This window comes from Bactrocera oleae, chromosome 6 (genome assembly GCF_042242935.1).
Source record: "Bactrocera oleae isolate idBacOlea1 chromosome 6, idBacOlea1, whole genome shotgun sequence".
NCBI classification, from domain to species: domain Eukaryota; kingdom Metazoa; phylum Arthropoda; class Insecta; order Diptera; family Tephritidae; genus Bactrocera; species Bactrocera oleae.
In genome coordinates, this window is record NC_091540.1 from 21,353,006 (window position 1) to 21,377,734 (window position 24,729).

Sequence of the window (24,729 nt, forward strand, 5' to 3'; positions counted from 1 at the left end):
ATGGCCACTTCTTTCTAGAAAGCCCTCCTCTGTGTTAAGTTCTGCGTATTTCCCTTAAAAATAATCTGCGCATTTATACCAACTATGGTCGACTGTATCTATGTACACCTTCATTTGTTCTGTTGTAAAACATTATTACTTCGGGTTTGGTGGAAGATATGAAAGTATAAATTTGTTCCGGTATTAAAAATTGTTTCAGCGATCCTCGTTACGATATTGGCAGTTGTATTATCGAGCTGATAAGGGCCGGGTGGCTGTTTCCTAGAACGTCGACTAATGCATTAATTTTTATACTCTCGCAACCTGTTGCTACAGAGTATAATAGTTTTGTTCACCTAACGGTTGTTTGTATCACCTAAAACTAATCGAGGTTATATATATATAAATGACCAGGATGAAGAGACGAGTTGAAATCCGGGTGACTGTCTGTCCGTCCGTCCGTGCAAGCTCTAACTTGAGTAAAAATTGAGATATCTTTATGAAACTTGGTAGACATGTTTCTTGGTACCGTGAGACGGTTGGTATTGCAGATGGGCGTAATCGGACTACTGCCACGCCCACAAAACGCCATTAATCAAAAACAAATAACTTGCCATAACTAAGCTCCGCAATAAGATACAAGACTGTTATTTGGTACACAGGATCACATTAGGGAGGGGCATCTGCAGTTAGAACTTTTTTTTTTAAAGTGGGCGTGGTCCCGCCTCTAATAGGTTTAATGTGCATATCTCCTAAACCGCTAATGCTATAATAACAAAATTCACTAGGAGCAAATGTTTTTAGCACTTCTATTGACGGTGTGAAAATAGTTGAAATCGAGTGGCAACTCCGCCCACTCCCCATATAACGGTACTGTTAAAAACTACTAAAAGCGCGATAAATCAAACACTAAACACGCCAGAGACATTAAATTTTATCTCTGAGATGGTATAAATTGGCTTTATAGGAACAGCGTTCAAAATTAGTCAGTGGGCGTGGCACAGCCCACTTTTAGGTGAAAACCCATATCTTGAGATCTGCTCAACCGATTTCAACCAAATTCGGTGCATAACGTTCTTTTCCTGTTTCTATGTCATAGTGCGAAAATGGGCGAAATCGGACTACAACCACGCTTACTTCCCATGTAACACCATTTTCTATTCCATCTGATTCTTTCACTTTCCACTATGCAAATCAGGTAACAATGACTGTATCGGGATAAAACTTTGCGTGAATAAAGCGATTAAAGTATGCCACCTTGTGGCCAAAAATTGTCTGAATCGAACCAAAACTGTTCAAGCCCCCAAGTACTAAATATGTGGACCCCAGTGCCTATAGTTGACCTTATACCGAAAATATCGGTCAATCCACAAAGAAATCTCAAACGAGTATACCATTTGACTTTGCGAGAGTATAAAATGTTCGGTTACATCCGAACTTAGCCCTTCCTTACTTGTTATATACATATTCTAAATTTGCATTGCCCTATAAACGATTCAAGCATTAATAATACAATATTCTCCTGGAGTATAACATTCACCACTGAATTTGTTGAAGTGGCAATTTCACGAAAAACGGCGTAATTTGTGACAAAAAAAATGTTTGTTTCTTTAAAACGGTTTGGTTTACGAAAAACCCGAGAGATCATTTTGTAGAGCATTAAATTTAAAATCATAATCATTAAAATCCTCAAAACGAAATACAAGTATGTTTTCAAATAGTTGGAAGCGGGATAGGAATAAGAAAAAATAGATAACGGTAAAGAGGAGGACTTCCCTGTTACAATTAAGAGCTGATACTTGGAGAGCCTTCTGAGAGGTGTCTACCAACCAATTTTTCGCAGTACGAAGCGAAAGAAAACAATCGTTTTTTGACCCACGGTCATATACATATGTATGTACATACCTTTTTCCAAATATACCTTCTTAAATTTGCTGCATACAGCCTAGTATCATTGCTAGGTGCATAAAATAAAAAAAAATGCATCCATTATTTCCATTAAATGGAAAATATTTAAAAGAAGACGACTTTTATAACAAAGTACGACATTAAAATGTTTTTTTAAATAAATATAATATTAAACGAAGTTTATGTCACAAACAGCTGTTTTATAAATCTCCAACGGCAGACAGTCTAGATTAGTGAATAGAATCACCTCACATTTTTGGTCAGAACTGTGTGCTGCCACTCCCGGCAGCACTTATATACTTGTAGTAGATCGTTATCAACAAATTCCCACTGAAGCATTCTGGCTAGTTATCATCGATTCTGTTTAATTTTGGCAGTAGTGTTCGCCACAATATTTAGAGGATCCATATCTTTATATATATAATATAAATCTTCTATACGTGTGTTTGTAATTAAACTCCTTCTAAACGGCTAGACCGATTCTGATGCAATTCTTTGTGTGTATTCAAAGGGGTTTGAGAATGGTTTAGATTCACAATTCGATCATCTAGATAATGTTTTAACAATGAATTTTTTGCAAACAAGTAAGGAAAGGCTAAGTTCGGATGTAACCGAACATTTTATACTCTCGCAAAGTCGAATGGTATACTCGTTTGAGATTTCTTTGTGGATTGGCTGCTATTTTCGGTAGAAGGTCAACTATAGGCACTGGGGTCCACATATTTAGTACTTAGGGGCTTGAACAGTTTTGGTTCGATTTAGACAATTTTTGGTCACAAGGTGGCATACATTAAATGTATTATTCACGCAAAGTTTTACCCCGATTTAATCATTGTTGCTTGATATGCATAGTGGAAAGTGAAAGAATCAGATGGAATTGAAAATGGTGTTATATGGGAAATAGGCGTGGTTGTAGTCCGATTTAGCGCAATATAACATAGAAATATGAAGAGAACGTTATGCACCGAATTTGGTTGAAATCGGTTAAGCAGATCCCAAGATATGGGTTTTCACCTAAAAGTGGGCTGTGCCACGCCCACTGTATAATTTTGAACGCGGTTCCTATAAAGTCATCTCATACCATTCCAGAGATAAAATTTAATGTCTCTGGCGTGTTTAGTGCTTGATTTATCGCGATTTTAGTAGTTTTTAACAGTACCGTTATATGGGGAGTGGGCGGAGTTGCCACCCGATTTCAACGATTTTCACACTGTAGGTAGAGGTTCTAAAAACATTTGCTTCCAGTGAATTTTGTTATTATAGCATTAGCGGTTTAGGATTAAACCTATTAGAGGCGGGACCATGACCACTTTTAAAAATTTTTTTTTAACTGCAGATGCCCCTCCCTAATGTGATCCTGTGTACCAAATAACAGTCTTGTATCTTATTGCGGAGCTTAGTTATGGCAATTTATTTGTTTTTGATTAATGGCGTTTTGTGGGCGTGGCAGTAGTCCGATTACGCCCATCTGCAATACCAACCGTCTCACGGTACCAAGAAACATGTCTACCAAGTTTCATAAAGATATCTCAATTTTTACTTAAGTTACAGCTTGCACGGACAGACAGACGGACGGACAGACAGTCACCCGGATTTCAACTCGTCTCTTCATCCTGATCATTTATATATATAACCCTATATCTAACTCCATTAGTTTTAGGTGATACAAACATCATCCTGATCATTTATATATACATTACCCTATATCTAACTCGATTAGTTTTAGGTGATACAAACAACCGTTATACTCTGTAGCAACAAGTTGCGAGAGTATAAAAAAGGATTAAATATTATTTTCTTTTGTATTTATTAAAGCAAAGTATCTACATTATATTTAAAAAAATTTATAAACGTTTGTGCAAAACTCATAAAAAAGTTGAGGCATGCATACATGGTACTTAACATAGATATTTTATCTATAGTGGTTACCTTGGCTACACGTAAAGAAACGTCACAAATTGTACTGAACTTTTAGCATTGTTTACTTCCCGTAACACCTTGTTTGGTTATCTTAACATTGTTTTGGTAACCAAACAAATTATTAACATGGCTTACCTATGTTAAGGTATCCAAATAATATGTTAAATTATCAGATGATGACATGTTCTAACCAAACAAAAGATTTTAAGTTAATATGAAGAAATCTTCTATTTTCAATTTTGTGATAAAATGAACCAGAAGAAACAATTTATAATAAAAATTCCATTAAATAAAGTATATATACTTGTACATATTCAACAAAGAAATATACAATATTGGTCAGTTATGATTAAATTATGCATTATCGTAGTCAGCATCATATTATTTACAATATGATATAATATATAACATCTAGAATATGTAATTTACTAACTTGTATTCAGTAAGCTGTCATTCCCTCACACAAGGTCAAAGGACGATATTTTACGTACAAGTCGTACGGCCGTACTTCAGACTGATCCTCCGAGATGAACGTCCTTTACGTATAAATAGCAGTGTGGACCGTTATCGTCCCCAAGGTGGTGTGCTCCAAACGTGCAGCACATTCTTTGTCTTCTCGGCGTCCCGCGCTGTACCACCAGTAGGGAATACCGCTAGAGAGTTCTTGGTTTCTTGGAGATATTAATGATTTCTTCTAGACGCCGCAAACCCAGTGGTCCATAATTTGACAACACACCAGCAAAATGGAAAGTGTTTACTGTCATCTAAAAACACTTAAAAATACACAAAGTAAATGAATAAATGGTTAATTTAAGCATTGCACATTGGAATGTGGAATATCTTTCGCATAATAGCCCACCAAACACTGCAACAGTAGTGCGGCGTTCTCATTGGCCCTTTGAGGTTCTGGTGACCCACACAAGCTAAACCTGTGAAAGAGTTGTATTATTAAATCAAAACGGGTGGGGTAGTAATCGCCATTTCTTTGGTTATCACTATTTTTAAAACCAAAAAGATAAACAAGAAAACAATAAAAACGCTTTGTAATACACAGGTACATAAAGCCCCAATCAATTATGGCAGCGCTAAAAGTACTACTTTAACAAATAAATTAAACACCAACATATTAAAAATTAACATTTGTACCATTTCGATTATATGCTAAAATTCAATTTGCGTACATTTTTCACTTATCGAGTTGATACACAAAAACTCTTATCACCATATACATACTTGTTTTGCCCGCAACTTAACTACGATTTAAATTAGTTGAATTCAACTGCAATCCAATCAACTGGCAATCCAAAAAACCCAAAGAGATTAATAATATAATAGTATATAATATAAAATAATATTCTATTTTCCAAATTTTAACATAACCATAATCACCTAAGGGGGCGTCCATAAATTACGTGAGATGATTAAGGGGGGGCGGGGGTCGAGTCAAATCTCATCTAATCTCCCGTTGAGGAGAGGGGGCGTCTCGACAAATATCGCGCAATTTTTTTTCTGATTGAAACAAAAAAAAAATTATACTACAAGTATTTTAGTCCATTTAATCCAAATTGTATGTACATGCTTAAGATTTAACCTTAAGCGTCATCGTAATACAATTAAGATTATTTACTAATTCGTTCGAAAGAAAATAATTTCATTCATACTTCGCCGTTATACATCTACTGAATTTCATACCACCATATTTATTTTTCACCGAATAGCTCAATTTAGTTTGAATTTACGGTACAGTATAGCCCGTTCTTTGTTTTCGCGCCCCTGTCAGGCGAACTTGCGACTCGACGAACGAGAGCGTACGAGCTGAGTGGCAGCAACACACGGACAGGTTCTAACCTGCTTTGTTTATTCTTTTAATTGTTTTACTCGACTTAGTGCATGCTCTTATTATTTAAAAATGAGTTATCAAGATTTTTATAACGCATGTCAAAAGATACGTCTATAAGACGAAGAAGTCCTGCCAGGACGATGTGATAAAATTATGGAATACAGCGAAGGAAAAATTCCCGAAGAAAGAAGAGTTAACACATCACATTCAACATGAGATTGGACGGCTTCTCAGAGAAGCCATTGAGAGAAAAGTTCGGTCTACTTTAGCATTCCTTCAAAAGGTAAATATATTTTTTCAAGATAATATTTTTTTTATATAAACTTTATTGTTACAATTAATAGCATAAAAAACTAAAACGCTGAAATTCTTGATAAAATATTCTAAAATCATAACTATAAAACATTAGCGCTATTATTTTCTTTACTGTTTTCACATAATTCAATATTTTTTAATTTTGTGTTAATCTATCTTTTTAATTTATTAGATTCATTTCTTTACTCTGATGCTTTGATTTCAGACTAACACTAACATTTCCAACAGTTCTTTGATTCAGGCTGGGACAAGCACTACCTACCGATTCAACCGCTAAATGCCTTCATCAGCACGCCTTATGAACTCTATTGCCCAAGTATACATGATGATTTAGATGCTGGAGTACATGCGGTATTTATTTTGCACTATCACAAGAGCTGCAGAGCACAGGCGAGCCGCACATTGCACCAGCTAAACAAGCTCCGCAAACTGCGACCATCACGGATTGTCACAAGGCCAGCTAATGAGCATTGTATAAGCCTACTATAGGTAGATTTATACAATACTAATGAGTTACTGTGCGCACGCGCCAACGGCTTGGAGTGGTTAGATCAGAACGAATGATTTTACTGAAAATCATATGAACATGTTGGTTCCAATAGTCTCTCTTGAGACAGCGCATAATTCTCCATGGACTGAATTAGAGTATTCTTTTTTTTACTCACAGTAGTCATGATTTAAGTATTCTATTGTTAAATTTTAATTACATTTATAACTCTCAGCAATATTGATTATTAGTCGTAAATAAAAGGACGATGCAAGTTGTTTTTTTCTTTTTACAATAACAATCCAACGCGTTTACGTAAGAAACCCACATTCTGAAAAATCTCACGTGAGATTGGGGATGGGGGAGGGGGTTGAATAAAATCGTACGACATCGCACCAAGGGGGGAGGACATAAAATTAAAAAAAAAACACCTCACTTAATTTATGTACATATAAGCTCTTTGTAAAATTATTACGATTTATATCACAATGGTCTTCGTTTGTTGGATTCCTGTTTTGAAAAGAGTTTAATTCTATAAACATTTATGAATATTAACAATTTGATAATATGAAAAATTCACATTTTACCTGACGCTCTTCAACTTTTTCTTCAAATGGCAGATTCAATGGCGGCAATTTTTGACACATGCATTGTCAATGTATGTATCTCTTTCTTACACATTCAAAAAAAACGTATGATGAATGTTGCTATTCTTACAACATAATTTTTCATTTAACAACAAAGAGTTAGATGTGGTTATATAGAAAATGCTGATGGGTTCCCCAATACACTCACATTTACTATGTCAGTACTGACGGACAGTTTACTTGTCAACTGCCTGTTATTGTTAAACAGCGGAGCTATTGAGAGGAGGAGATGGCATCAAGTGAAAATTTCTTTTCATATTTTATTATTTAATTATATTTTTTGTTGCAATACTCTTTATATTTATGTATATTATTATAAATAATTTTGATTCAAAGTTTAAAATTTATTAAAGAAATAAGAATTATATTATCTACTGCGTAAAAGAATTTTTCACTTGTGATATTTGTAGTCATGACTGAGAAATTGCAGCTATGATAGTGTTTCAGTCATCACTGACTATTTTCAGCTATGATGGCTTAATAGTGAGCAATGACTCAGAAAAAAACATGAGAGTGAGCAATATAGATATATAGTGAATAAATTCCGAATACCCATGGGTTAAAGAGAGACGCAATCTTACACACATGCTTTTGTTTGCATCAGTTTGTGCACCAGGCTCTTAAGGAAATGATAGAAACTTTGTTCTGCGTGCTGACAAAATTTTTTCAGCTGTGACTGTCATATGACCAGTCAGATGACTCTCACTGTTCTTGTAGGGTTCCTTACAAGAAACTGCTGGTGGGTTCACCAATACACTCACAATTATTATGTCAGTATTGACGCTTAGCCTGCAACTGACCGTCACTGTTATCATTAAAAAGGGACACTTAGGATTTATATTGCTTACAAAAGCTTTACATATGTATGTAACAATGAAATAGCTGAATGCTTTAGTACTGTCACCACTGACAGTCAAATGAACAGTAAAATGACTGTCAGTGTTTACGATTTTTCCATAGAAGTTTTGAAATACCTATGTAGCTGTTACTCTGTGCGATAAACCAAAAGTGTTATGTGCTCCTGTGCAATAACTCTTTTTGTGTTAAAAAAATAAATATATAACGAAGGAGTTATAATATACGTAAGTTATTAGTAGGTTTCAAATAAAAATATATTTATATTTAATTTTCGTTTTTATTTAGGCATTTTTAAATTCCGAAATATCCATGAACTGGAGAAACATGTACAACAGAGCTAAAGAGAGGTGCAAGCATATTATTTAAATATATTTTTGTTGCACTCCTTTTTTATATTTATGCACTTGTATATTATTAAAACTAATTTTAATTATAAGTTTTGAATTTATTAAAGAATCAAAAATTGTATTATGTACTGCGCAAAAGAATTTTTCACTTGTGATATATTTACAGTCATAACTGACAATTTTCAGCAATGATGGATTTATGGTCAGCAATAATTCAGATAAAGACACCAGAGTGAGCAGTATAGATATATAGTGAATCAATTCGGAATACTCATGTGTTAACAAGAGATGTAAACTCACACACATACGTTTGTTTAGATCAGGTTTTGCACAAGGCTCTTAAGAAAATTATAGAAACTTTGTTCTGCGTGCTGACAAAATTTGTTCAGCTATAACTGTCACATTACTGGTCAGATGACTGTCACTGTTCTTGTAGGGTTCTGTCTTTCGTCATCTTTACCCCATTGAATTCAATAAAAATAATTTTTTATATAAATCCAATATACATGTTTTTAATTTACGTTCGCAACAAAATTAATTATTTGAAATTTTTTTTTAAAGTGCTCATTAGGTGGCTGGGGAAATGAGAAAACAGAGTTATTATATAATATTATATTATATATAAGCACAACATATAGTTCAAAAATTATTAATATTTCTTTAATCTTTCCAGGTGCCTAGCTACATGTCTGAGTTTGTTATGGTGACAGCTTGGGTTCAAGACACTGGCATGCATCTCTATCCTAATACAGATATAGGTGGAAAATATACAGTGCTATCAAATGGCGAACTTTATATAAATAACGCGGGGACAAATGACGCATTTAAGAGTTACACCTGTCGCACTGTGAATCGACTAACAGGTAAACATCATTATCTACGTACATAGGTGGTTTGATAAGTGAGGGAACTCATATTTTCAGCATATTATCAAGTAAAATTTTAAATGAATAATTCAAATACGAGTAGTTTTTGAGTTAAAGCTTGTAAAATGTAACCGCTAATTAGAAAGACCATTTTATATATTTTTTATTTCATAAGGTATCTCACATATTGGCCGATATACTCGATAAAAAGGCAACATAAAGGACATAAGTATTAGGGTGGAGTGGAATTTTTTTTTTGCTTAGCCTGGGGGTAAAATCTGTAGATTATAAAAACAGAAAATTTTTGACCTCAGTTTTAAAGTAAATTTCGAGTTAAAATTTTTTTTGGACAAAAAAACAAATAGTTTTGGGTTTAAACTTTTCCCGTTTATGTTAAATATACTAAATTTGACTCAAAATTTATTTAAACGCTTAAGGAAAGCATGTGGTCGTTTAAAAATTTTTTTAAAACTCAAATAATGACCACAAAAATTTTTTTAAGTTAATAACTTTTAACTTTTTTCTAGAACACTTATCAAAAGTTTTTTACGAAATAAATATTTTAACTCCAAAATTTACTTTAAAATCGAGTGCGACGCCTCTAGGTGTTAAAAAAATTATTATTGTTTTTTTGTCCAAAAATTTTCTTTTTTTATAATCTACATATTTTACCCCCAGGCTAAGCAAAAAAAATAATTTTTTTTTCGCTCCACCCTAATAAGTATGTACATATATTCTCATAGACATACCCATTTATTGAAAAAAGTCGTGAACCGAGTTTTAACATGATGCGCTAAACTATGTATATTACGTTTAAGGAAATATACGGATTTAGCTTCAATAAGACATCTCACATATTAAGCAATATGCTATAAAGACAACCTGATTCTCCTTTGTCCTCTTATATAGGGATATTTTGATTATTAATGAGGCAATACTATTTTGGGAGTTGGTCTTTCTGACAGTTATTACTTGAATTACATACATATACTCGGTTTGGTTTGCCATTTCATAACGACTAACTCTAGAACAACGTTTGCAAATCGTGCAAATTTATTACTAAAGTAATGAATCGGTTCGCACCGCGTGCTGCGCGGTCGACATAATCGCCCAGCAGAGCCGATAATTCGAGCAACCATCGATCGGTTCCAACTCGTGCAAGAATAAAAGCCGAACGACCATCAAGCGCAACGCACGTTTGCTGAATGAGCCTAAAACGAAAAGACCACCGATCCCAACTCCCACAAGAAAATTTTTACTGAGCAATTAAGTTCACTTTTGGTTGAATGGGTACTTTAATATTTGATTGGATGATAATCCACAAGTCATTGTTAAGATGCCTTTGCATCCTCGGCGCGTTATTGCCGACATACGGTTCCAATTTCTACAAAAGGGGCGAAAATTGGACCGCTTGGCTTGAATGTATTCGATCAATTTAGCTGATCTATATTACCGGAAGATCTGCCAAAGGCTATATGTTTAAGTCAAAAAAATAATAAAAAAATTTTTTAATTCGTAATCTTAAAACTTATCCTTATATACTCGCTTATTTCACTAATACCTATTATATGTCAATTCAGGTGAAATTCAAATATCTACATATCCTGGACGAATCATTGTCACAGAACCAAAAGGTATGGTGCAACCGCGCATAAACGTCGAAAAGCACTCACTTCGACATGTTATGCTTAATGGACAAACAACGTTGCCTTGTATCGCTCAAGGTCATCCTGTGCCAACTTATCGGTATGTCTGTATTATTACATATGCAAGTACAATAACATAGTTAAGTATTAGGTAATGCAAAAAACTCACCTCAAACTTAGTGCAGCTTCATCAACTAACAGTTTCTTATAGCAGTTATTGAGTCACTGTTTTTATACAGGGTTGCTCACGAATCGTGCTAACAAAACAAACCGTAATAACTTCTTCTTTTTGTATCAATGCATTACATTTTTTGTTTGTTTATTGTGTAGCATATTTTATGTTATTTTATATAATTAATTATTTTTAAAAATTATGGACCGTAAATGACATCCAGCTCAGCAGAAAATTATTCATTGCTGACTGAAGGATTGAAGTCGGGATTGCCTCAATTATCGATTTAATGGACTGCTTCAATTCAGTCAGATTTCTACGTTTTGTTTCGCACTCCTCTTGCTTGACATAACCCCATAAAAAAAATTCTGGTACAGTTAGGTCAGGTGACTTTGGGCGCCAGCGGAAATGGAGTTTCTTGACATTATTCTGATTATGTGTGCAGTTGCTCGATATGGCTGGAACCAAACGCTATTGAAAGCGATACGTCTTCGGCGCAATTCTGGGTAAAAAAACTGAATCAACATCTTTAAATAACTGTGGCCATTGACAGTTACTGTTACACCGTTTTCTTCAAAGAAGTATAGCCCGACAATACACTTTGATAAAACTGTGCATCACACAGTGACTCGTTCTGGGTGAAGTTCCGTCTCGTGGATTATTTCTGGATTTGATTCACCCCATATCCGCAATTTTTCTTGTTTATATTTCCACTTAGATCAAAATGAAATCAAATCTGATGAGACTCAGACATATACAGGCAATTTATCAAGTTATTGTCTTCTTCGGCCATTTCAATCATTTTTTGGCAAAATTCTAAGCGAATAGACAAATCTAGAGGGTTTAACCGGCTTGTTATTTGAACTTTGTACGGAAACAGGTTTAATTCATCACAAATTATCCGTTGTAATGATTGTCTGCTAACTCCAAGTTGGGTCAATAAGTTGCGAGTCGAAACTCTTGGATTTGCCTCAGTTGACGATGCAACAGCCGCTATTGTTTCTTGAACACGGACATACGGATTTCGATGGTACAGTCTTCCTCCAGATTCGGCAAACATGTTTACCATTCAAACTCGCACTCTCTTTTCAGTATACCAAGCATTAATTTTTTAAAAAACTTAAACAATAATCTGCCAAATAAAAAGAAAATACGTGTGGCACTCGAGTAATGCCGCGGTAAAGCTATTGCATAGCATTTTTTATCAAGGAATGCAATTTTAATTATTTATTAATTTTTTATGCAGTATTTTTTTATTTTTGATATTAATTTAAGTTACAATTTTTGAGCATGGTGACCAATAAGAAAAAAAATTGTTTTCTTTTGCTAAATAAATCAGAAGTTAATAATAATAGTCGGGTTGGTATTGAAGTTGGGCGTAATCGTACCACGCCCACGAAACGCCATTAAACGAAAACCTATAAAGTGTCGTAACTATGCACTAAATTAAGATACAAAACCGTAATTTGATGCAGGGAATCGCAGTGATGAGAGGCATTTGTAGGTTAACCAGTCTTAAAAAAGTCTTAAAGTCTTTTTAGCATTTCTTTATACACTGTGAAAATGAAAATCAGATAATAACCACGCTCCATCCCCATATAACGGCTATGTTCAAAATGACTAAAAGTACGACAACTCACTGAATAAAAGAGACACAAGCATTAAAGAGAGGCCAGCGTTCGACTGCGTTCAGTTTTCTTGATCAACCGAGCTAAGAATTTTTTTTGTATCTTCGCTTGTTGAAAAAGAAACCGATTTTATTCTTCCGAATTCATATTAAACCTTTTGCTCGAAAAATCCGGCAAAACCCGAAAAATCCGCAGATCTGGCAGCACTGTGGACGTTAGATCGTAAGTGTACGTGTGAAATCAGCGTGAAAAATTGTTGTTCTGTGTTACAAACTTCGTGGCAAACTTAATATACCCTGTTCAAGGTATGCAAATCTATCGTAAAAAAATTATTGCTTTTGGGGTTTCTAATAGATTTTGTAAATATAGTATCCCCCGTCTAATTGATTTTTTCGCTTATTTGAACCTCCTGATCGGTCAAAAATATATTGCATACAAAATACGTGTAAATTGTCCAGCTTAATTGGACCCGGTAAATTGGTTTCCTTGCATAATTGGTTAAAAATATGTGTTATTGAAAAATATATACCTTTAATATCCCCCTGTTAATTGCACAAAAAAACTGTCGTTAAAAATAATGTTTCGTTTCAAAACAGAAAACAAGTTTTTGTGTGAAGTCGCATTTTATTTCACGATCTTTAAATATGTGAATGCAAGTGCTGCATATGTACAACAATATCAATTGTTAGTTAGTTAATTTTTTTTTTATAACAAGGATTTCTAAATATATAAGCTCATTGTATTGTTTTTGTTCTTTATATTTATATCCTGAAGCGGGTATATTAAGTTAGCCACGATGTTTGTAACACCCAAAAGGAAATGTCGGAGACCCTATAAAATATATATTTAAATGATCAGCATGATGAGCTGAGCCGATTTAGCCATGTCCGTCTGTCTGTCCGTCTGTATATACGCGAACTAGTCCCTCCGTTCAGATAACGATCTGAAATTTTGCAGACGTCTTTTTCTCCAAAAGAAGCTGCTCATCGCCGATATCGGACCTCTATATCATAAAGCTGTCATACAAACTGCACGATTGGAATCAAGTGCTTGTATGGAAAGCTTTGTCTTTTGACGAGATATCTTTAAGAAATTTGGTATAGATTATTTTCAAAGACAACGCTACTGTTTTTTTTATATTAATACTTAATCAGAAAACAAAGATTTACAATCAAAAATGATGATATTTCTAAACATTAGACTTGTGATGTGTGAACTGAAAGAAATATATAATATTAACGGTTTTAGAGATTTAATAGAAAAGTTTACGTTCGGTCTGATTCGCCGCCCTTGTTGACAAACAACAATTCTATGCATTTTAATTACCACTTGTTGCTAAACTATAACTTTCATGTTATTAAAATATGGCATTGGTATCGCTTTCATATAAATTGTCAAAAAAAAAATTTAGACTCGGTAATACACACAGTGCAAAGCTTTTCGTGATTCAGGAACTCGTAACTCATCTATCTGAATTTTTCTGGTTTCATTGCGACCTGTAAACATACATTTGCGACAATAAACTTTAACTCCAAATAGTGCTATGGTTTTTTCTTCATATTTAGAGAATTGTTTATCTCCCATATCTTGAAGAAATATTGAAATAGAACGAAAGATTTGCACCAGATAATAGGCTTGACATTCCTGAGACTTCTTATTGCACTAAGTTCTCCCAACGGAGAGTCAACTGTTTTGGTTACAGATTCAGTTGCACAAGATCCTACTAAATTCAACGAATATTCAGCACACATGAACTTATTCTGCTAATGGATTCATCATTTTGATTCTTGAATACACTCCTGAATATAAACCTGACCATTAACAACGTTGAATTTTCCTTTTTTTAAAGTACGTTTGAATAAATTTTAAGAATATAACCTCGTTTAAACCTTATAAACTTTTTTACAATTTTAAAAATCCGTAAGTTCATTTTGTTGTACACCATTCGCGCGTTACCATAAAATTTATTAATCATTAATTTTCGTTATAACTTAACCATTGACAGCGTTATAAATTTTAATTTCATTTTGTTGTACGCCATTTGCTGTTATAAAATATCGAGTTCTTCAAATTTCCATACAAGAATTAGATTTTCAGCGGCCAATTTGTATTTCATCTATATGCTGTAGTCGTCAGATCTGAGCAATTTCTTCGGAGATTGTACCCTCGAAAATTTTGTTGAACAAAAAAGTTTTTCGATACAAAAACTTGATTTTGATCGTTCAGTGTGTCTGGCAGTTATTTGATATAGTGGTCCGATATCGGCGGTTCCGACATATAAGCACCTTCTTAGGGATAAAAGGAGTGGCTAGTTCGCGTATATACATACAGAGGGACGGGCCGACGGACATGGCTAAATGAATTCAGCCCTTCACGCTGTCACATCTCCGACGTTTCTTTCAAGGTGTTACAAACTTGGTGGGAAACCACATAGTATATCCTGCTCAGGGTACCATAAAAAGTACTTCGTTTCGTATTATGCAATAAAGAATAATTTGATTGCACTTCTTCGAAACTTGTGCTGAGAAATTATCTAATTCCGCCTAGAAAAAAAATTTTAACAACATTCAGACTTAATTTTTAATTAAGAGATTTCTATTTTTTAACGGCACTAGTAAAATTAAAATAATTACCGCTTCTTGTTGATAGACAGAACGCTTATGGCTTTGTATGGGCTCCTTCACCTTTAAAAGTTTTGCAAAAAAAGCAAAGCAAAATGTTCTAATCTTTTTATGCTTCAACAAGCAGCTGTCGCTATTTTTTATTTATTTCGTGTATTTCTATTATTTTTTAATTAGAACGCATTTACTTTTGGGTATATGATTGATATGTATGTAATTTCAGTTAAAATATTATGTTAAGATGAAAGTAACAAAACAAAAAATATTTAATATCAGAGAGAAGCACGAAAAGCAAAGCTTTAATTGTATCTGTTTGCTGCGCTTCGATGACAAAGAAGAATTGTCTAGCGCAGCGACTGGAGTTCTATGTAAATCAAACATTAGTTGTTTCAAGTAAAGCAAAGTCAAGCCTGACAAATAAATAAATAAAGAAATTAAGCAAAAAATAATAAGTAATTTCACATGTTTTTTATATTATATGAAAGAGTAATCTCATCAAAGATGAAAGAATAAAAAGATATTAATACTTACATTATTCGACAGACTGTAATTGATTTATCAAAATATTAATATTGCTTCCACGAATTGAAAAGTCAATGGAAAAAATAATTGTATAATGTTAAAATTTACACAAAAACCCTGAAGAGGGTATATTAAATTTGACACGAAGTTTGTAACACCCAGAATCACATCACAAAACATCGGATACCCTATAAAATATATACAACAATATATTATATTATATGATCAGTTATATATGAGTTTATTTAGCCATCTCCGTCTGTCTGTATACCTATATGCGAACTAGTCCGTCAGTTTTTAAGCTATCGATCTTAAACTTTGCACCTGTTCTTTTCTCACTAAGAACCAGCTCATTAGTCGAAACGGCCGATATCGGACCACTATAGCATATAGCTGCCATACAAACTGAACAATCGGTCTTAAGTGCTTGTACAGAAATCTGTTTTATTTGACGTTTCTGAAGAAGACGTCCTACTTAAATTAAATAAGTTAAAACCATCTTTTAGTTACGGTCCTGACATGATACCCTCATGCTTCCTAGAAAATGGTGCCATATATATTTACTTGCCTTTGACAAGGATATTTAATTCCTCTCTTAAACACGGTATATTTCCTTCGATATGGAAACAGTCATTTATAATTCCTTTGCATAAAAGTGGATTTAGATCCAACATTGAAAACTATAGAGGTATCGCAAAACTATCAAAGTAGTAGTACCTAAACTTTTTGAAGCTATCATCACTGACCATATAACCTTTTCGATTTCTCCGTTAATTTCCTCATCTCAGCATGGATTTCGTAAAGGGAAATCGACTCTAACAAACTTGCTTGAATTTGTAAATGTAAATCATTGTAAATGTATCATTGGGTTTTAAGGAACATAAGCATACGAATGTTATAAACACATACTTTAGCAAAGCTTTCGATAAAGTAAATCTCTCGATTCTCATACATAAACTTTTGTTATACGCTGACGACGTAAAGCTTTTTAAATCATACACTTCAACTGAGGAAAGGTGTCTGTTGCAAACAGACTTGAACAATATGGTTGCATGGTGTGATAGAAATGATTTGCCATTGAATCTGAATAAATATAAGACGATGTGTTTTTCCTGTAGATCTGTGCACCCCTCTTCTTATGTTATAAAACACCATATTCTGGAGAAAGTTTTTAACTGTGTTGATTTGGGAGTTAATATGGACCCTAAGCTTAATGGTCTTGAAAGCAAAAGCTGTTCTCAGTTTTGTTAAACGTTGGTCTAAAGAATTTAGAGATCCGTATATTACTAAAACACTTTTTACAACTTTGGTTAGACCTATATTGGAATATATTTCTGTTGTATAGAACCCTAACAACCAAATCCATTCTGACAAGTCAGAGTCTGTTCAAAAACAATTTTTACTTTTCGCCTTAGCGCATTTCCGATGGGATTCTAGGGTAAGTCTACCTCCATACACTAGTCGTTTAAAACTTATTAATCTACCTACACTTTCTAGTCGTAGGGAAATGCTTGGCATAATATTCTTAGTGAAAATCTTGAATGGAACAGTTTGCAGTTCTTTTCTTCTGTCTGAAATTAAATTTAATATCCCGATTCGCTTTTCGAGGCAGTGTAGACCTTTACTGTTAAAATCCTGTAGATCAAATTTCGATCTAAACGAGCCATTCCGCCGTATATGTCATGATTTTAATTCTCATTCCAGCACATTATCTGACTCACTTTTCAAAATTAAAAAAAATTTATTGTTTACTCTTAATGAATGAAAATGTGTAAATTTTTTATATTGTAACTATAAATCTTAGCTGTTGAAATTTTTGTTTCTGTAGCTGAGCAGTTTTAGCTCTCAACACTTAAAAAACTCTCTTGCCTTTTCTGACTCGGCTAATTTCGCACGTATGCGGATTGCGCCCCTCGCGTCGGTTGGGCGAGAGGATGGTAATCGTTGGGTTATTAAAATTTTAACGTGCATGCACACACTGTAATACTTTTACCTTGCCTAGCTGTTTCAAATTATTTTGGTAATTGGTTGGTATACTTTTATGACTTCGAAAAGTGTAAGATTGATTTGAGATTTTCTGAATTATGCAGCAGTTGGATTGATGGAAAACTCTGTCTCAATTGTTGAAGCGCTTAAAACTTTTTAATATCTCGATTTTTGTATTTAACAGCACTTAATAAACGTTTGTAACTTTTTTAGCATCACTGCATTGTAATAGATTTTAGTTATAACTAATTTCGATTATATTTGTGTTCAATTATCAATCAATCTGTTATTTTTTCAGCTGGTTCAAGGAGGAAAACGAGCAACTATTGCCACTGCAGCTAAGTGAGCGCATTACAATCGTTTCTGCAGGATTGTTAAAGATTGCGAAGGTAATATGAAAAGTTAAACGGTAACATATAAATTTCCCAACGTAAATAGAAATATTTAATCAAAATGTACACAATGAATTTATAGAACTAATTCAAATCCCTATACATAAATCTCATTGTATATGTATCTTAGTGGATTTTAAAATAAATACATTAATGTTTTATGTTTTTTTGTTCATTTAATGAGAAGAGGCTTGAAAATCTTAAAATTAATAACAGTATCCCGCGATTAATTGATCGATTGGTTATGGAAAATATACCTTCAATTTCCCCAGATTAATTGCTTTGGTTAAAAAAATAATCTAGCATGCCGCATATAAGGCCTCCGTTAGTTCCGGAAGTTTTAAAATACATACAAGAACTTCAAAGATATTTTTGTTCAGAAAACAAGTTTTTATGTGAATTCGGGAATATGGAATCGCATGTCTTTTTCCATATATTGAATAATATACAAAAACAGTTACATATTTCTTCTAATAACATTTTAAAAATATAAGCAAAGACCTCTTAATATTTGAACGCAAGTACTGTATATAAACAATAATATCAACTAGTTTGTTCCTTAATTATAATCTTGCAACATGTTGCTACAAAGTATGATAGTTTTGTTCACTTAACGGTTGTTTGTATCACCTAAAATTAATCGAGATAAATATGGAGTTATATATGTATAAATGATCAGAGCGATAAGACGAGTTGAAATCCAGGTGACTGCGTTTCCGTCCGTCTGTTCGTCTGACTGTGCAAGCTTGAGTAAAAATTGAGATCTCAAAAAAGTGATTACGAGTTTAATCGGACTACTGCCTCGCCCACGAAAAAGCATTAACCGACAACCTATAAATTGCCATAACTACGCACTTAATTAAGATATGAACCTGTAATTTGGTAGAGGTGATTACAGTAGCAAAGGGCGTAGTAGTATAAATTTTTTGAAAAAATGGGCGTGGCCCCTTTTAATGTTCATAGCTCCTAAATCACTAAAGCTACAATAATCAAATTCGCTAAGGACAAATCCTATAAGAACCTCTACCGACAGTAAGAAAATGGATGAAATCAGATTATAACCCCTCTTTTCCTCATATAACGGGTTTGTTAAAAACTACTAAAAGCGTAGTAAATCAATAACTAAATGCGCCAGAGACAAATTAAGACAATGGGTGTGGCACCGTTCATATTTAGGTCAAAACCCATTTCGCGAGACCTACTCGACCGATTTTAACCAAATTCGGCACAAATAATGCCTTTGAGGTGTCCCACCTTATGATCAAAATTGGGCTACAAATGTTTAAGCCCCTAGCTACCGAGTATGTGGACCCCAGTTCTCATTGCGAACTATTTATCCAAAATGTTTGTTAATCTGTATTTCACAGAAATTCGGAAACAATTTTTTCCTGAAAATAGTATGCTTGTATGTCAAAAATGGATTGAACCGGATCATTACTCTCAGGAAGTGTTAAACCGAGTTTTTAACACCAGAACACGTTATTTTCTCCATTTTCTGTATCTAGTTTGTAAAAGTAAATTCCCTTCGACCTTTTAGATAAGAGCTTCTGCTCCTAAGGGATATTATTTGTGCTAATTTTTATTTCGTTATCTTCCCTGATTTATCCATTGTAAAATGGAAAAAGGAACGAAAGAACCTGACGGTAGAAAGAATAAGTTTCATTAAGATATCTAATTTTTTTTCAAGTTATCGCTTGGCTGGGATGGACAGTCCGACAGACAGAAATCCGCCATCGCCATAAATTTTAGGTTATACAGTGTGTAGTAAAATATTAACGGATTCGTTTAATATTGACAACTGTTTTTTTTTTTGTTTGTTACACAATTAGTTTGAGTTTTGCTTTTTTTTCCTACATTATTGTAAAAGAATCTACTCCTTCATGTTCTCAAAGCAATCTTTCAATCGGCCCTATTCACGTTGCCGTCCAAGTTGTTGTCGTTGTTTTTGTCGCTTCGTTTCCTAATTCGAATTCTTCAAGTATATCGCAATTAAAAAAAAAGTTATCGAAATTTTAAATTAAAATTAAGAAAGTATCAGAACGCCCAATAGCGCCATTGTATCCGATGTTTTTTATTTGTTGTTTTGCAGTAAATATTTTAACCATTTTGTGAATTTAAGTACATAATAAATAAGACAAAATAATAATAATAATAATAACTTTTTCTCCTGTTGCTCTAGCTTCGGATTTGTTGTGTACTCTTTTTTCTTTATTTTTACACATTTTATTTACTTTATCTCAACCGTCTCCGTCGCGACATGGAGGTGCAAATGAATGAAGTTTTTTTTTAAATATTCGTTAAAAAAATATCGAAATTTAATGGTTTTATCCGCTTTCTTAAACCTTTGGCATACGCATGATTTTTTTCCCATTTCGGACACTAAAATTTCAAACTGCGTGTTTCATATTGACTTCAAATAATCGCGCTCTCAATTACTAACATACAACGACAAGGAACGACTGTTACCATGTCGTTTCAAAATGGGGAATACGAATTTACTTTTGATCAATGTCGATAACGCCAACAGGAATGCCAAATAGCCATTCTTATTTCGTTTTAAAACGACAACGACCAGTATAGGGCCGATTTTAAACAATGCGTGGTATAAGAAATGCTGTGTTCATACAAGTTAAAAATTTTTAAATTTCTCAAACTTTTTTATATTAACACTTTTGGCGAACCTAATTTTTTGCTATGTTGATCCTTATAAATGTGCATATTTTCGTCATTCAATTTTATAGTTTATATTGTAGTATGTATTATTTAAGCATTCGATTTACTTTACAATAAATATGTACTTATAGGTATAGCTATACATATGTATGTATATTTTCATGAATTAAAGTTAAATGATAATTTATGTACTAACCCTATCTAGGCCCGTCTAGAAGATAGTGGAAAATATCTTTGTTGGGTTAACAACACTGCCGGTGAGGAAACAATTCAAGTATCATTAACAGTAACTGGTAAGTATGTCAACTATAGAAATTGAATACTAATTTGTAGTGAAAGAAATGTTTGATGTTGTAGGGAAGTTGGGTAGCTAGACGGTGATCGTTCTGGACGCTTTAATTTCCATGATAACTTTAACGCCTATAATGAGATATGAACATCGAACTTTTAATATTATTTATGTACATATATTCAATTCCGCAAACGACCACTTCGTAGGGAGCCAACTTCTTAGTTAGCCGCGCTGCGGATGCATTATAATAATAATTTTTTAATTAAAACAACACGCATTGTGACTTAACTATATCAGACATAAGATGTACAAACATTTTTTGTAGATTATTATATGTTCCGCAAAGTCTTAGTACATTATTTTGTTCTATAATCAAGGAATTTTTTTGGGAATTTTTTACGCCGTAGGTTACATTATTGGCGTTTTAGTAAGGATTCCTAACTGTTTTGAAAATATAATATAGCCTGTGTCCACCGGATAGAGTGTAGCTTCCCAACGGGGAAAGAACTTTTTAATCCCTCAAGTATTTTCATAGCCTATTTAATTCAAACAAAATAGATAAGGCGGGATAGTACCATTTCAGCATTTTTCTATTTCCTATCAATCGTCTTGGTAGGATCGTGATAAGCTCAAGGTATTTTAATGATACATGAAATTAGTTTATGTCATCACAAAGAATTTGCCTATAATATAATGGTATAAGATAAACGGGAATACTCTCATCTTTAATAATAATTAGGTACATATCACCCCTACAAATTATATTGTAGTACTCAATACCAACAACCATTAAGATAATTTAATAACGCTATTTAAGGAACTTGAATTTTTCGTCATGTTTTTATATAGCACCCTTAACAGCTCATCTGCAGCCTCAGGTACAAACAGTAGATGTTGACAAGGATGCGCAATTTCAATGTATAGTGTCCGGACATCCGGTGCATGATATCAATTGGTTACATGACGGAAAACCAATACTGCGTGATAATCGAGTAGAGGTAAGTTTAATATAAATATAAAATAGAAATATAATATATGGCAATGATATTATTGTGCATTCAACCAACTATGTAAAGAGTTTTCCAATCTTTTTGTTATCGTTATCAAAAGATTTTTGTAGGTCTTTGTAAAAATACTAATATTTTCAACAAGAGAACATTTAATTAATAAATGTACGTTAGTTTCTACATTTTATCGAGAATGTATGAACTAGGAAATTTTAAACTTCAAACAAGCAAAGACTTGAGTGCACTAGTACGGGGTGAGTCTGATAATCACTTAGCCTAACCCCCCGATAATGTCAATATCCCAGATGTTCCGAAAAAGGTTATCACGGTAATTGAGTACTTCGACAAGGGTACAACAGATGCCGAAACATTGGGCTGATTTCGTGCGTGTGTCTTCATTTGTTTCCAAATTTAAAAAAGTGATTCGCCGTGTAGAAATTTCAGCCAAGATGAGAAGCTCCGAACCTACTTATGTGTAAATTTATAAGGAAAATATCATCCAATTTGCAAGATATCTTAATGAAATGCAGTTTTCATACACTACATATAATTATTGTATATGTTATGTAGGAGTGGAAATATTTTCTAAAGCATTTTTTAGTTAAATTAATTCAGTCTAACCCTTCCTTTAGTCCCTCTATCCCCTATGTGTTGACTTTTGACTAGAGACAGATGAAAGATATTTTAATGGCATTGCCGAATGTAGATACCGAATATGGCTATGGCCTACATTTTATCTTTGAGACATCTTAAATAAATTTACAGGTTTTTTTTTTCTGAAGGAAAAATCCTTCCCCTAGGATAAGGATATTGAAACTTCCTGTTGACGGCTGGATGACATAGGGAAAGAGTTCAACTTCATTGTTCGACGAAATCGTGAAAGGATTACAATTAAATTTGGTATCTTAACTATATTAACTTATATTAAGATCTTATACTCACTTAGTTTTATTACTATATTTTATTTCCGGTCAGCGAAAAATTTTACCGAAATCATCTTCAAATACATACATGTGATATGAACTCAACCGAAGAGGCTAAATTTAATATTAAATTTAATATCATATATTGAGTTGATGTGAAAAACGTCAACCAAAAGATCGGAACTCATCATTAATATAATTTTATAACGTTTAAGAAAACTTGTCCACTTAATTTCATTAAAATATCACACATTTTGACCTACCTAAACGATTTAAAGTCAGGTGAAAAGTCTGAAATCAGAATATAGGGTATATTCGGTAAAAGAGTTGGTTAAAAAAAGTTTTAATAAAATCACTATATGTGGTATGAGAGTTGGGGTAATTCGTAGACCAAATTCACATATTTTCGGCATTGAACTATGGCATATCCAATATTATACGCTCAGTTAACTTACTGATCGCCAACGGAATGTTTGAATGCTTTCTGAATTTCACCTCACATACCATCACTAATATACATGGGGTAAAGTCAGCCGGATGTTTTTAAATTTTGAATATAACTAGGGCTGGGGCAAGTTTTCAACCGATTTTATCCATTTTAGCCACAAAGATAGACAATTTCAACTCACATATAGGGCAATATATGTATGTGGTATAAAGGCTATTGGAAGTTCGAAAATCTTTATATTAGGGCTAAGGGAAGTATTGACCCGATTCAACCCATTTTTGACGCAAGGATTTGCTATTATAAAAAAAAAACATTCGCCCCAAATGAGGGCGTGGCGGGGTTATTATCCGAATTCACCATGAATGGTTTGAGAGACATATATCTTAAATGTATTAGGAGGTGGATTGATGTTTCCTGATATACCCAATATATTAAACTTAGCACCTTTGGTAGAGTTTATGTCATATATAAAACATATAAGTTAATCAAGCTGATTTTAATATAAATGTTTTCATAAAAGATAGTAATAAAACTAAGTGAGCCTATGGCCTGTTATGTAAGTTAATAGGATACAAAATATGTTTGTAATCATTTCAAGCTTCCGACGAATAATGAATGTTGAGTTCTTTCGAATAATTTTTATACTCTTGCAACATGTTGCTGCAGAATTTAATAGTTTTGTTTACCTAACGCTTGTTTGTATCGTCTAAAACTAATCGTGATAGATATGGGGTTATGTATACCTATATAAATCATCAGGACGACGAGACGAGTTGTACTCCGAGTGACTGTCTGTCCATCCGTTTGTCTGTGTAAGTTGTACCTTTAGTAAAAATTGCAATGTCATAATGAAACTTGGTACACGTATTCCTTGGCAAAAAAGTGTGACCACAGAACGTCATTAATCGAAAACCTATAAATTTCCATAACTAAGCCACACATTAAGATACAAAACTGTAATTTGGTACAACGAATTGTAATAACAAAAGGCACCTGTTATTTGATAAAAATAAATAAAAAAGTGGCTCGGAACTCTAATAAGTTAAATGTACATATCTCCTAAACTATTTAAGCTATAATAACCAAATTCGCTCAGAGCAAATCTTTTTAACATCCCTACTCTGTAAAAATAGGTACTTAAAATGGATACAATCGGGTGAAAACTTGCCTTAGGCCACATATAACATATATAAGGATTTTCAAACATCAAGTTGACTTTACTTCTTATATATTGATGATGTTGTGTAAGGTA

General features: G+C 33.4%; 1 protein-coding gene across 1 annotated transcript in view; it reads left to right on the forward strand.

Moving 5' to 3' along the window:
* The window catches only part of Dscam4 (Down syndrome cell adhesion molecule 4), an 89,299-nt gene that overhangs the window by 20,943 nt on the left and 43,627 nt on the right, over positions 1-24,729 (forward strand). The window contains exons 6-10 of the mRNA XM_014237663.3: positions 8,975-9,164; positions 10,748-10,913; positions 18,041-18,131; positions 21,013-21,100; positions 21,949-22,097. Coding sequence (XP_014093138.1) covers positions 8,975-9,164; positions 10,748-10,913; positions 18,041-18,131; positions 21,013-21,100; positions 21,949-22,097 — 684 coding nt within the window. The remainder of the gene's footprint in view (positions 1-8,974; positions 9,165-10,747; positions 10,914-18,040; positions 18,132-21,012; positions 21,101-21,948; positions 22,098-24,729) is intronic.